General features: G+C 36.1%; 1 protein-coding gene across 7 annotated transcripts in view; it reads right to left on the reverse strand.

Annotated features, from left to right (window-relative positions):
• LOC136341472 (tachykinin-like peptides receptor 86C) overlaps nucleotides 1–13,255 on the reverse strand; it is a 71,295-nt gene that overhangs the window by 14,874 nt on the left and 43,166 nt on the right. For 5 of the 7 annotated variants that reach the window (XM_066286488.1, XM_066286487.1, XM_066286484.1 and 2 more), the window contains 3 exons: nucleotides 4,851–4,952; nucleotides 4,376–4,510; nucleotides 2,613–2,690 (listed from right to left, as the gene is read on the reverse strand). In XM_066286488.1, coding sequence (XP_066142585.1) covers nucleotides 2,613–2,690; nucleotides 4,376–4,510; nucleotides 4,851–4,952 — 315 coding nt within the window. The remainder of the gene's footprint in view (nucleotides 1–2,612; nucleotides 2,691–4,375; nucleotides 4,511–4,850; nucleotides 4,953–13,255) is intronic. The other 2 variants (XM_066286489.1, XM_066286490.1) reach the window with 2 other exon arrangements.

Here is a 13,255-nt window from a genome sequence, read left to right on the forward strand (position 1 = left end):
CGTGTGCAGGAACCGGCAGGATTATTAATTAATGTTCATATGAAAATTATTTTCTTTTATTATTAGTGATTCTAATATTCATCCAAGGGTACTTACCTTTATTTAACGTCCTAAAGACCAATTGGTTTAATCTTTTGAAACGTTCAAACAGCAATATAACTACGTAGGCATCAAATAATCATTAATTTGTATTCGTTCTATTACCTTAACACTATCGACCACTCTTCGAAAACTTTCTAAACGCCTATTTCAGCTCGCCGTTATGAAACGAAATAATCTTTTGATATTATTATCGTATTATGATACAGTCGTGGTTATAGAAATAGCACACTTTTAATTTTTACCATAAAAGTGCTAAATACCAATAAATGTTAATAACAATTGTTTTCTTGTATTCATTTTTTCTCATAGAATGCCTTATCAGTTAAAATCTCAATACAAAATTCTTTGTCTATATTTTATTGGTTTATTTGTAGTTTAGTGCTGGCCATACAAATCGCACGTTTAACCATTAATATCTTTAATCATATTTTCTGTCGAATATTTTTATTAAAAGTAAGTTAATATTAACTCTATAATTCTTAATGACTACTAATACATGAATTTTTTTGAAAAAATAGGGGACAGGAAGAGGCATTGTAGTCCCGAAATGCGAAAGATAATAATTAGACTGAAAGAAGAAGGAAAATCCATTACGGATATATCGAAGATATTATTTTGTTCTTGGAAAATGGTGTACAACGCCTTAAAGTTACACAAAAACACCCAAAGTTTTGAAAATAACCAACGTGCATCAAAAGGCAGAAAAGTCACTGAACGAGAAGTTGCCTTAATTGTGCGGATTAGGAAAGCGCAACCTTTTTTAACATCTGTAGAAATTAAGCGGCAAATTTTCAGTGATTATCAAGTGGATTTATCTGCCAGATTAGTAAGAAGGATTTTACAACAGCACAACCTTCGTGGATGTATTGCTAAGAAGAAGCCACACGTTTCTAATCGAAAGAAGAAGAAGCATTTAAATTTCGCAAAAACCTATATTAATAAACCCCCTCAATTTTAGCGCCGGATTCCCTGGTGTGATGAATCTAAAGTGAATATGTTCGGAAATGATGGAAAAACGTATGTTCGTCGTCCAAAAAATAGCAGTACCGATCCACGATACACTATTAAAACAATTAAACATGGCGGGGGATCAGTAATGGTGTGGGGTGGCACGGCATGGTATTGGACCTATTTACCGAATTGAGGGTACTATGGACAAATTTCAATATAAGGATATATTAGCCAACATAATGGAGCCATATGTTTTTGAATTTATGCCGGTTGATTATATTTTTATGCCAGATAATGATTCGAAGCATACTTCGAGGCTGGTTAAACAGTGACTGGAGGATAATGTAATCGAAGTTTTAGACTGGCCTCCTCAAAGTCCCGATTTGAACCCTATCGAGAATGTGTGGGAATGGGTTAAACGAGAAATTAAAGGGAAAAATCTCTCCAATGCAGGCGAAGTATGGGAAAATATTAGAAACACCTGGAACTCCCTTCCAAGAGACTATCTCCAGAAAGTAGTGGAATCAATGCCATGTAGATTAACAGCTGTAATAAAAAACAAGGGATTCTCCACAAAATATTGACAATTTCAATTGTTATTGTGCATTTGTTTGCTATTTTTTGAATGTGTGCTATTTGCTTGGCCAGCCAAAATTACTTTTTCTTTTTTTCAAGAAGTACTGTTTATTACTTCAATTTTTTTTAATGTTAATAAAGTTTTAAAGTTTTATATAATTCTATGCAAAATATTAATTTATAAAAAAAAACTGAAACTTGCTAAAACTTTGAAAAAACCAAGTGTGCTATTACTATGACCATCACTGTATATAGCATATTAGTGATTTTGCGAAGTTGACATTCCTTCCTAAGATGGAACACACGTCATGCCTTAATGGTCATGTTCTAGACATATTACATGGAAATCTTGGTAAACTTCCTTATAACGGGCGTGCTTTGGTTTAATTGTGTTCACTCATTGGGGTAAATGATCGAATATTATTTACCCCAATTTTAATACAAATTGGTTTTCTCTCCCTTGAGATTTTTTTTAATGAGTGCGTAATATATGCGTAATGAGATTTATTCCACTCACGAATAGGCTTAGAGCGAAAGTGCTGGGACGTAAAAACGAATTTTCATTTCTATGGAAATCATAAATAGAGCAACAATAGAGATGTTAACGACACTGTGGCCAATTATCTCGCTAGATAAATATTTTTCGACCGTGTAATTTGGACTTACAACTTGCTAATTTAACAAAGTGATATAGGGTTAGCTGTCAACATTCCTATTAGCCTACGTATACGCTTTTTAGTTTTAAATGAGAAAATACATATGCTAGATGTTTTTTAATTAACAGGGCAGAATAACGAGTCACATGCGAATCATTATTAACCTGCTTTATGTAAGAGCTTTAGAAAAAAAGGCGATAAATGACTATTCAACAACTTATACACGCCATGGTGTACATAAATGAGTGTTAAGTTGTTGCGTTTTATTGTGTCTCTTTCCATTTCGTCCAATAATGTAAAGAAAGGCACTTAAACCAGCCCACTTACCCCAAGTCGTATTTGGATCCGATAAGCTGCTTATCGGGCCAAATCATTATGCACCCCACTCTTTCTGATCCTCGATATCTAAAAACAAACAGGTCATTAATGTATTATTATTTACAATTTGTTTATGACGTATAGCCGGATATGTACAAAAGATAAACTAATAATCCGGCAGATGATGACAGATTTTCTGTCGTAATTTTTCTCACCACGCTTTTCAGAAGGTTTAACAGTTCGTTAGTTCTACGTAGTTACAAAAAGGGATTTTTTAGATAACGAAGTGCAGAAAAACAGAAATTTCATTTTGTTCGCTATGTCAACTATACTTTAACAAGCGCGAATTGTATACTTTTCTCAGTTTTATTACAAAAATGTTTGTATTTTTTATTGGAAGACAGTGTCAAAACACAGAAAATTGATTTATTAAAATGCTTCAATGATTTTCTGATGTTCAATTTCAGTGAAGATTACATGCCAGGCCGAGTAGAATTGTAGCTACAGGCATAATAAGCGTACGAAGGAAATATAATTCTTTCTTCTATTTTATTTTTTATTCCCTAAAAAGTCCCTTTTCTTAACTAGAATTTGCACAGTGTTAAAAATCGCGTACCGATTAAAACTACAGTCGGAAAACACCGTTATTTGCCGGACTAAAACGGCCGTATCTGCAATAGTTTATCTTACTTTTCAGATGTGAAATTAGGTTAAGATAATCTGAAGACTTAGAGATGTTGCGTTATCTTCAGCAGTTAGAACGTTGCTATCTGACACCGTGCCGTAATGATCATATTTCTAATGCGGTAAAAATCACCGGTGAGATGTCATTTGATAGGCGTTTTTATGCGCGACCATAAGCAAAACACGAATGGAAGATAATAATCACATTATAGCCGATTTCTTCATTTGACTTTTAGGTTAATAATGAGCCATACATGTGCCACTATTATCAACTGTTTTAGAAATAGGTTGCACTTTGCCATTATTCAACATATCCAATAATGGAGTCTTATAGTAGTGGAAAAATAATTTATCTACATCCACCACTTTAAAATACTTCCAACCTTAAGCACACTCCTCTTCAACTTCCATTTCAGTGCACGTGCTTATGTAACCCGAACTAACCGTAACAGGTTTATTGTATTACATAGTCATACACTTTTATTCCAAATTTTCTGGTCGTTTATAAGGTTGACGTGCATATTAAGTAACTGTTTGCTAAAAATATCTGAAACATTCCTTCGAATCTACAGTCAATCGGATCACGTTCGTTCAATTGAGGCCTGCATTGGGGTATTTCGGAACAGCCACGCGTTTGATTTTACCGAAGCTGGCGGGGAATACAAATGGTAAGGTTAGAATGGATATTTCCTGGATAACTATAGTTATTTACGTCACAAGTACAGTAAGTGACTTGTTACAGCACGAGCTTTTTACGGGTGAGGCTCAAGGGGCTGCGCCAATGAACACCGTAACAACACCTACTGGACGTGTATCGAATATTATTTTATTTTATTCAGCGGTTCTTATGCGATAATAACAACTTTAAAAGAGCATTCGTAGATGCTGAACGTGTATGCGATGGGGTTAACGAATTTTTTAATTCACGTATGTATTACGCGGGTTTTTCTGGCGCCTTAAGTTTGTTTAGCAAACAAACTTAAATCGTCAGGTGCTGTAATGTTCCATTTACCGGCCCCAAATCGGGGCAGTGCAGCACGACTGCCATTGTTTAGTGTTTACGGCGTAAAGAATAATAGAGGGATTACCTGTGGGTAATTGTTGTTGAGTATAGCAAGCATGGCGACGCGAAAGTCATGCTTGCAGTCCAAATGATGAAAATAGCTATCAAAGATGCCCTTCTTGACATTCTCGGATGTAAAGGACGCACAATTGCTAAATATCTAAAACATAAAAATCGTACATGTACTTTTCCCTTGAAATTTGTCTGAATTGAGAAACACTTCTCCAGGCATCTTGACCACACCAAGCGCATGCGTTTCTAGAACTAGTACCAGTTCCATAACGGAACTCGTCGGCGTATATAGACTTCTGTCAGAACCTGTACCCTTCATAAGTGACGCATCACGAGTTAAGCATATGTGTGGTAATTGGTTAGAAGCAAGCAGTCATAATGACATCAAGCCAATCACATCGCGGGCAAACTCATGCATTAAATGAAAGCTCAGAGTTATGCATTAAAAAAAGTTAGCGTTAATGGACATTTTCTACACGTCCACTTACCTATCACAGGATATTCCTGTGAGAGTAAATACGCTGGCAGTTACTGTTGCGTTGGCTATAAAATTGCTAATCGTGCAGTACCTCGTTCCAAAGGGCCAATTTCTGAAAAAAAGTTACAGGATGTGCGAGTTTTAGCAATTCAGATATTTTCAAAATGTTTGATTTTTTGAGAATTTTTCAAAATTTGGAATTAATGCCATTCGAAATATCTTTCAAAACTGACATTAGAGAATGGTTAGTTTTTTTCTATTTTATATTGTTATTGAATAACAGGTGATTAAACTGCGAAAAAAATAAGTAGCATTGTCTCTTGCAGGAAATTTTAGTTAAACCGTTTTTGGAATATTCCACGATATTGGGACTTTTATCGAAACTGTATGTATAAATTGAGTCCATTTCCATATAATGGTGAGAGAGAATGTTCACTGTTCCTTTTACGATCTCAATTCTTTTTAGGTCAAACATACACTTTAGGATCCTCTGCTTCTTCAAACTTCGAAAGTTGCATCAAGGTTTCAGTTTCAAAGATGAAATTTTGTGAGATTCGATGAAAATTGAAATTCTAAATAAGTTCAGGGAAGGATATTCAGTTTCGCCCAATATGATATCATACCTGCCAACGAAACTGATTTCCCTAAGCGGAAACTAAGACGCTTTCCTAAAATAGGTGCATTAATTCTTTCCTGGTCTAGATTTAAATAAAGTTTTAATCATAAGGGTGGAGGAATCTCAAGTGCTTACATTTTCTTTGTTGGAGCGCAGCTTCAGTTATTTTTACCCTAACTTTGATGTCGTCAACTTAAATAATTTTTTATATCAAGAAGGGCTGGCACATGGCAATTCTTTAGTCCTGGAACTCCAACAGAAGATATTTTGTTGACGGGTAATTTGTTAACACAGTTTTTTATTATCTACGTTAAAGTCCAATTTTTCAATTGTTGTACTTTAATGTGTTATTTGATTATTGGCACGCAACTAGACCAAATCAGAAAACACGGCGTTGCTGTCCCACTTCCCGCTTATTTAACAGACAGAGATACGCTACAAAACATTTACTCCTTGTCATCTGTCTCTATGCGTGATGTCACCTTGAGACTGTCATTGGACTCGAATGCGTGGAGTGGGTACACTTTCAGAAATGCTGCGACGAATAGCGGGCTGCGCAGACGTCGCTTAGAGTAATGCAAAGTAGTGCCGTTACTTCCTAGGCAATAAAAATGCACGTAACTGTATGACGTTTTGTATCATTGCCGCTCATTCACTGCTTTGGATTCTTCACGGGTACCATTCGGAAAACGTAAATTTATTGACCTGACTCGCTCCGACGAATAACGAATAACACTGCGGAAGTAAATTTGCTGCCTTTTGGTCTTGTAAATAAAAAAAAGCTTTTTTTATTGAATGCCAGGAAGATTCCATTAGGCAATAAATTGATATGATTGGCCGAAACTCTGCCGTATCTCAGGACAAGGACATTTTTCAAATTTAATTGTTTGAATGTTCTAGATGTACGGAGGTCATGTAAATTTCAAGTCGAATTCATAAATCCGTAACACCCAGAACCGGAAGTTTATTTGCGGCTATATGTTGTGCGACAGCCCTTTTCGCTCCAGCTCATTTATCAGCTTATTTAAGAGTTAAGCGTCTTTTGAAGATTTGCCCCTATTTTTCAACGTAAAACTTTCGTTTGGTTTCCATGATATCGATCTTTAAACAGGAAACTAAATCAGGGAAGCCTATGGTTAAGTTCGGAAGGGAATTGAGAAAATTATGGCCAAAAATGAAATAAAAGTTTACTCCGTGTTTTCCTACCGAAAGCGCTTTATGAACGCTGTTTCGTGCTCAGTTCTAAAATTAAAACTTTCTAAGCCTAATAGATATTTTTACGACTTGAAGGCAATTTATTGACATAGATATATTCCTAACTTAAGACGCTTATTAAAGCATCCTTGCTGATTAACTTAAAAGGCATAATTCAGCACGCGTACCGAATTTCATTTATCGGTTTCACAGTAAATGCTAAATGCAACCAAAATCAACATCGACTTTTCGGGTGCATGCAGAATTACTTAGCTCGGTCGGGTGATTAATATTCATTGATATTCACGGATAAGTTCAAAATTCAATTATCCGTACTCCAATACAGCAATTTAACCAGCCAGCTGTGTCAGATTCATAGTGTAGATCCCTGTTAATTAAATATTAATTGTTTTAAAATGTGCGATGCACAGAAACTGTGTGGAAAGTATCAGTTTATTGCGGCCCACGTAAGACGTCCCACTCATTATTAAACTTAAGGTGTTATTGAAGCAAAATAAACAACAGTTTTGTCTTCTCCACTACAATGTGCATTTTACCGACCGGATATGTAGGCGTTTCCGATTAGGTGCACGGAAATGGATTTCCTCTTCAGATGTGATGGGTCATTTCTATTTTCCGCATATTTTACTGAACAGGTAGGCGTTTCCGGATGTGCTGGCTCATTTCGAATCTATCCGTGAGATACGAAACCGCCAAATTGAAGCTCGTGTACGTTCCCTTTCTATACCGTATCCGTTCCGTATACATTGTTCAGAATTTGATAGTGCACTGAGCATGGCTAAATGTGCACACGCACGAAAGCGGTTCGCAATGGATTACGGAACGGCTTCGAGACGGATATGGGACGGACAGGTTCAGTGAGAATCAACCGTTGGCCGGAAGGTATGAAACTGACCAATGACCGAGTAGAAGTTTAATTTTTTGCGAAATTTGCATGCAAATGTGCTTTGCGGACACTCGGGAACGAAGCAAAAAAGGAGATTTGAGGTGTGAGTCAAAGTCAGCATAAATAGGCAAAATACTTCCCAATTTTTGCACGGAGCGACTGTAAAATCAACAAAAAAGGAACGTTGCGCCAAGTAATCTCTGCAGGATAAAAACGAGACAAAATCAGACGTCGGTTCCTCCTGATCTAAAGCTTCTTGCTGTATGCTCAACAAGTTTTGTGAAAATACCATTTTACATTGGCCCGTATTAACTCAACAGCATTAAATTTGCATCGATACGGGGCGCATGAAGCACTTCATGTCTTTCTGATTCAATTTGTTCGTCTACTACATACTAAACCCGCATCCGGATAAAGCCCTTTTCTGTGGCGGCATTCACTACAATAAACTTTTTTCATTTAAAGCCTGATGGACGTGTAACACTTTTTATTGAAAAATCTTGCCAAGATTTTCCTGGATTTACTTTAGAAAACATCCATGTCTCGTCCAGAAAAAACTACTCTGCGAAGTTTGATTTCGAGCTCTTTAGCGTTTATATTTTTAGGAATCTCGAGCTTTGTATGGCAATGTTGGCTTTTTCATCATTATAGTGCTTATAATCAATTCATCCTAAGAAAGTTAGCTTTACAACGAACTTTTGCTTATTAACAAGTCTGCACGATATTTCTTTTAGTTCCCGATTTGCGCTTAATAGGATAATATGTTTTCTTAAAAGAAATAGAAGGGCATTGTTAAAGCCGGATTTATAAACCGGACGTCGAATTACGATCTAGAATTGACTGACACTGAAAGATAAATAACAATAAATTTATTCGTTCCATTTTTATTCGCTCTGGGATGTGAAGTTGTCGCTGAGCTGCCTAAGGGCTGCGCTAAAAATGGACCAACTTTTTATCACACATTCATCATAAACGACGTTTTATGCACCCTGTAGCTTACATAAAAGAGCATTTGTATTCACCGTCGGCAGTGGAGTTGTCGCTGAACTATCGGCGGGCTGCCGCCGAAGATAAAGCAATTTTTATTACGAATGAATCATAATCGACGGTTTATGCACTTTACAGCCTGCACAAAAGTACATTTGTATTCCTTTCCGCTTTGTGCTGCCGCCGAAGACAAACCAATTTTTTATCACTTGCACAGAATAACACGTTCGTACACGCAGTAGCATGCATGAACGCGTGAAATTTATTACGAAAATATTAAATGTCGATTCATATTATCGGTCAGGTCACGCACTGGTCAAACATTGAAAGATTCTTTTTATATTGTTGTGGCACGCTCAGTCGAGTTACGGTCAAACAATAGAAAATAGATGTAATATTTGACCTGTCTATGAACGGAGTGTGACCAAATTGTTCTGTGTCCACATTAGCGCGCGTGGTTAACAACGGTCTCAACAATACAAAATAAATTTTACAATATTTGTCCAGACCGTGATCAATTGAACCAATAATACGAATCGCCCGTAATAATGTTTTTGACGTTGACTTATTAACATCTGACCTTATAGGAAATCGTTCCTATACTGAATTAGCTTTTGAAAAATATACATTAATTCATGAATATTTATGCGCGAATTCTACGTAATTTCAAGGCTTGAGGCTCAAAATTTTATCGATGTATTATCGGTAACACGTTTTGCTAAAATCAGTGATTGAGATAGATTGGTTGAAAATGTTTGCAGCGAGTATGGCACATGATGTGCCACGCTGATACTGAACGTTTGTGTCGATTCTTTCATAGAAATTGGTCAGAAAACTTATCACGATTGCCTTAAAACATCTTTCTGTGTGTCGCTCTCACTTTCTAAAAGAAATCAAATAAAGTGTCATGTTTGCAGCTCAGGTTGCAGATTTATACTTCGCATTTACGCCTAAATATGGCGCACTCGGGAGTTTTAATTATGCGATTTCTTTTGGGAATATGGCGCAAAACACTCAGGGGTCGAGGCAAAATACTTTCTAATGATACTTTATTGTTCCATATTTTCCTTAGTTTATACAGTGATCCTGTGCCTTCCTCTTGAATTAGAATTTAGTTGTTGACTTGATAGTAAATCATCGCTCTTCGCAGGATTACACTTGTTAAATCGTCGAAAACGGTCCCATTCAGCAGACGCAACAGATTTGCAACAGTTGTACAATTGTTCGAAATTCGTGACAAAATTGAGGCCAGCTCCCATTTAAATGTGTGTGAAGGGTAACGTATCATTCAGCATAAATTTCGACAGATGGACAAGTCCTGTTTGTGCTGAACACGTAGACTGAGTTGGGATATCACATTCGGACTTGTGCAGGAATCAGACTATCTCGCTTTAACTGTCGAGTACAAACAAAAATAAAATCAGTCTATCTCTCGTTCATCAAAGTAGCCCTCCGGATCTCTTGAAACTTCTTTGGATTGAACAAATGGCAAATTTTCCGACTTTTTTGCTTCGTCTTGAATTTAAAGCGATTTCTAGATATTTGAGAGGAAATGTGATAGACAGACAATCGATAGAGGAAACTCGAGGCTTTTTTATGGAGCTGGACGCATTACTACATCTGTAATGGAAAAGTCACAATGTGCCCTCAAAATGAAATCACCGTCATTTTCGCCACTTGTAGATTTATTATTTTATGTTGCGATTTGCGAAATTGCTTGTAGCGCAAAATGATAGACCACGGCGTACTCTTGTTGCGTCTTAATAAATAAAATAATAATAAAAATAACGGAGTCGTTCCTGCCAAAAGCGAGCCGTGCAAGAGCAAAAACTTCTCAACTTTGGGAAATCCCCACAATTTCCCTGATTAACCGATTTCAACAACCAGGAATAGATTCTTGAAGCATCCCGGTGGCTCTTTATCCTCATAGCTTCGTCTCCATTAATGAAAGCTGGAGATTAGTGTCGCGGCACAACTAAAAGGAAGTTTGCATGTATCGACTTTCTCAGATTTTTCTCTTGCTACACACAAAAATGATGAGAAAGCACCAGGCTTCCTCTTCATCATCATTTATCATCTTTTCGAATGAGTCCCTGCGACAACTCGCATCCTTGATCGATCTGAAATTATAGTCGATAATAGGGTAAAAAGTGTGCATATTTTTGTTACATTTTCACGTCGAGAAGCAGGTAAAAATACGTTATATAGTGCATCTTACAATAAGTAGTGTAAGAGCTACAAGGAGGTCACTACTTATATAACCAAAAAGATTTGATATTGCGTCAAAGGGCTTAACTTTTGTCCTTTAGTAGCTCTGAGACTCTAGAACATATCACTTCTACGTGAAGACGTTTTCAAAACTCTTCTCTGATGGCATCTGCTTTCAAATCTCAACTCATTTCAGTAATTAATGCAATAGAGTGCATTCGGTCGTTGGAAAAGCCGCCATCGCTCTTACGTTTTCTTCGTAAAAAAGAGGTTTAAGTTAATTGAGTCAATCGAAACATCAAAGTGAACGTTTAAGTTCGGCATGCCGTGCAATAGATGTTCCACCCCTCATCTAATACAGTATACAAAAAAAATTCATTCAACCGTACTAATGGTTTTATCGCTCTCAGTATCTTGATTCAAGGATGTGGGTTAAAAATCGGCAGAACCATTCTCCAAGTAGAGGCAAAAAAAATTAAAAAAAAACGTTCTCTATGCCATCTTGAAGAACTCATGAATGGAGGGGAGGGGGAATCCACATTAAAATTGGTACCAACTTGAAATGCACCACTTCATTGTTCATTTTAGACGTTGTTGGTTTAGATCTAATTTTCATATGAAAAGAAGTAATGGATCTGGATGATTTTCATATGAACACACTACATTATCGATTAAAAACTTTGGTAAAATAACCAAACGAAAACCCTAATTAATGCCTACGTTTAGTATTCGATGTAATTTAATTTATTCGAATTAGTTTGTAGTTTATATTTAATTATAATCTATCCGTTATAGAAACAGATTGACGTCATCACACAAATAATACCCACTGTTGTCAAATGTGACATGATATACAGGGTTATTCACGCTATACGGCTCGGAATATTGTGGCCAAAATACGAGGTTTTCTAAAAATTTTTCTTTTGGGTTATATGGGGATCTATTATGGCTACTTTTTAAAATTATTTTCATATTATACAGGGTGTCCCAAAAGTGCTAAAAGTATCAAAGTTGTGTTTTTTTAAATGGAACCCCTTGTATATTGTTGCATTTTTGGATTCTCCGATCAAAATAAATGTGTGTTTTAATAAGGTTTACAATACCTAGCACTTACGGTTTTTGAAATAATTTAAATTTTGTAAAAATTTGGCCTAATTTTCATGTTTTAATCACTTAAGCAGTATTTAAGTTATGTAAGCGTAATTTACAGTGTAGTGTAATAATGGATCATACTTTATATCCCAATCATGAAAAACTTGCCAGCTTATACAGGGTGTGCAAAAATTAAAACTATTCAAATGAGGACTTTAAGTGGCTATAACTGGATTAATTTAAATGCAATGCCATATTTTTTAACTTACCAGGATATGTAGTTTTTAAATACCCATCGAATGGTACTAGGATGTTCATAGCTAAGTCTTCGCGTTTTTGCAGAATGCACTAAATAATGGCTCCTTGCGCCATTTGGCGTCTTTTAGTTCAAAGTTCTAAATCACATATCAAGTATAACATAAAACGGAAACAAAATATTTATTACAGATGTTCGAAATGTCGACCGTCCATTTCCAAACACTTACAAATTCTTTTTTCAAAACCACCGCTAATTCTGGACAACATTTGCGGAGTAACAGTTTCAAACGCGTCTCTTATACGTGTTTTCATATCCTGTGGAGTTGTTGGAGGCGTATTGTAGACAATTCCTTTTATGTATTAATCGGTAAAAACTAAAATGATCTTGACATTAGAGAGGATTTTTAGAGTAATAGAGAGTTTATGGGATTCGGGGTAGCTTAAATACCCAATCAGGGGATCGGTACCCATTAACAGGGTCAATCCACAGTTGGTAACTTTTTAAATCCTTAAACCGTATCTTGAGACAAAGGCAAAAATTGAGAATTTACGGGGAATTGCAGCTGTAAAGAATTTGACCAAATATGGATGAATTTAGACCTTTGTCTTGATAAGGATAAAAGAGTGAAAGTTCCTTTATGCAGGGCAACCCTTACAGGAAGAAAATGGGTTCCCAACATATGGTCATCACGGACATGATCGGACGGATTGCATAGGCATAGGCGTAGCCTGAGGGTACATTACACACTCTAGAAAAAAAGTACCTTTGCAGACTAAACTAAAAAATAAACTAAATTAACTATCTGATATTTTGAAATATCATAGGCAACTAGATACATTGGAACTTTGAACTAAAAGACGCCAAATGGCGCAAGGAGCCATTATTTAGTGCATTCTGCAAAAACGCGAAGACTTAGCTATGAACATCCTAGTACCATTCGATGGGTGTTTAAAAACTACATATCCTGGTAAGTTAAAAAATATGGCATTGCATTTAAATTAATCCAGTTATAGCCACTTAAAGTCCTCATTTGAATAGTTTTAATTTTTGCACACCCTGTATAAGCTGGCAAGTTTTTCATGATTGGGATATAAAGTATGATCCATTATTACACTACACTGTAAATTACGCTTACATAACTTAAATACTGCT

This window comes from Euwallacea fornicatus, chromosome 10 (assembly GCF_040115645.1).
Source record: "Euwallacea fornicatus isolate EFF26 chromosome 10, ASM4011564v1, whole genome shotgun sequence".
In the NCBI taxonomy this organism is placed as follows: Eukaryota; Metazoa; Arthropoda; class Insecta; order Coleoptera; family Curculionidae; genus Euwallacea; species Euwallacea fornicatus.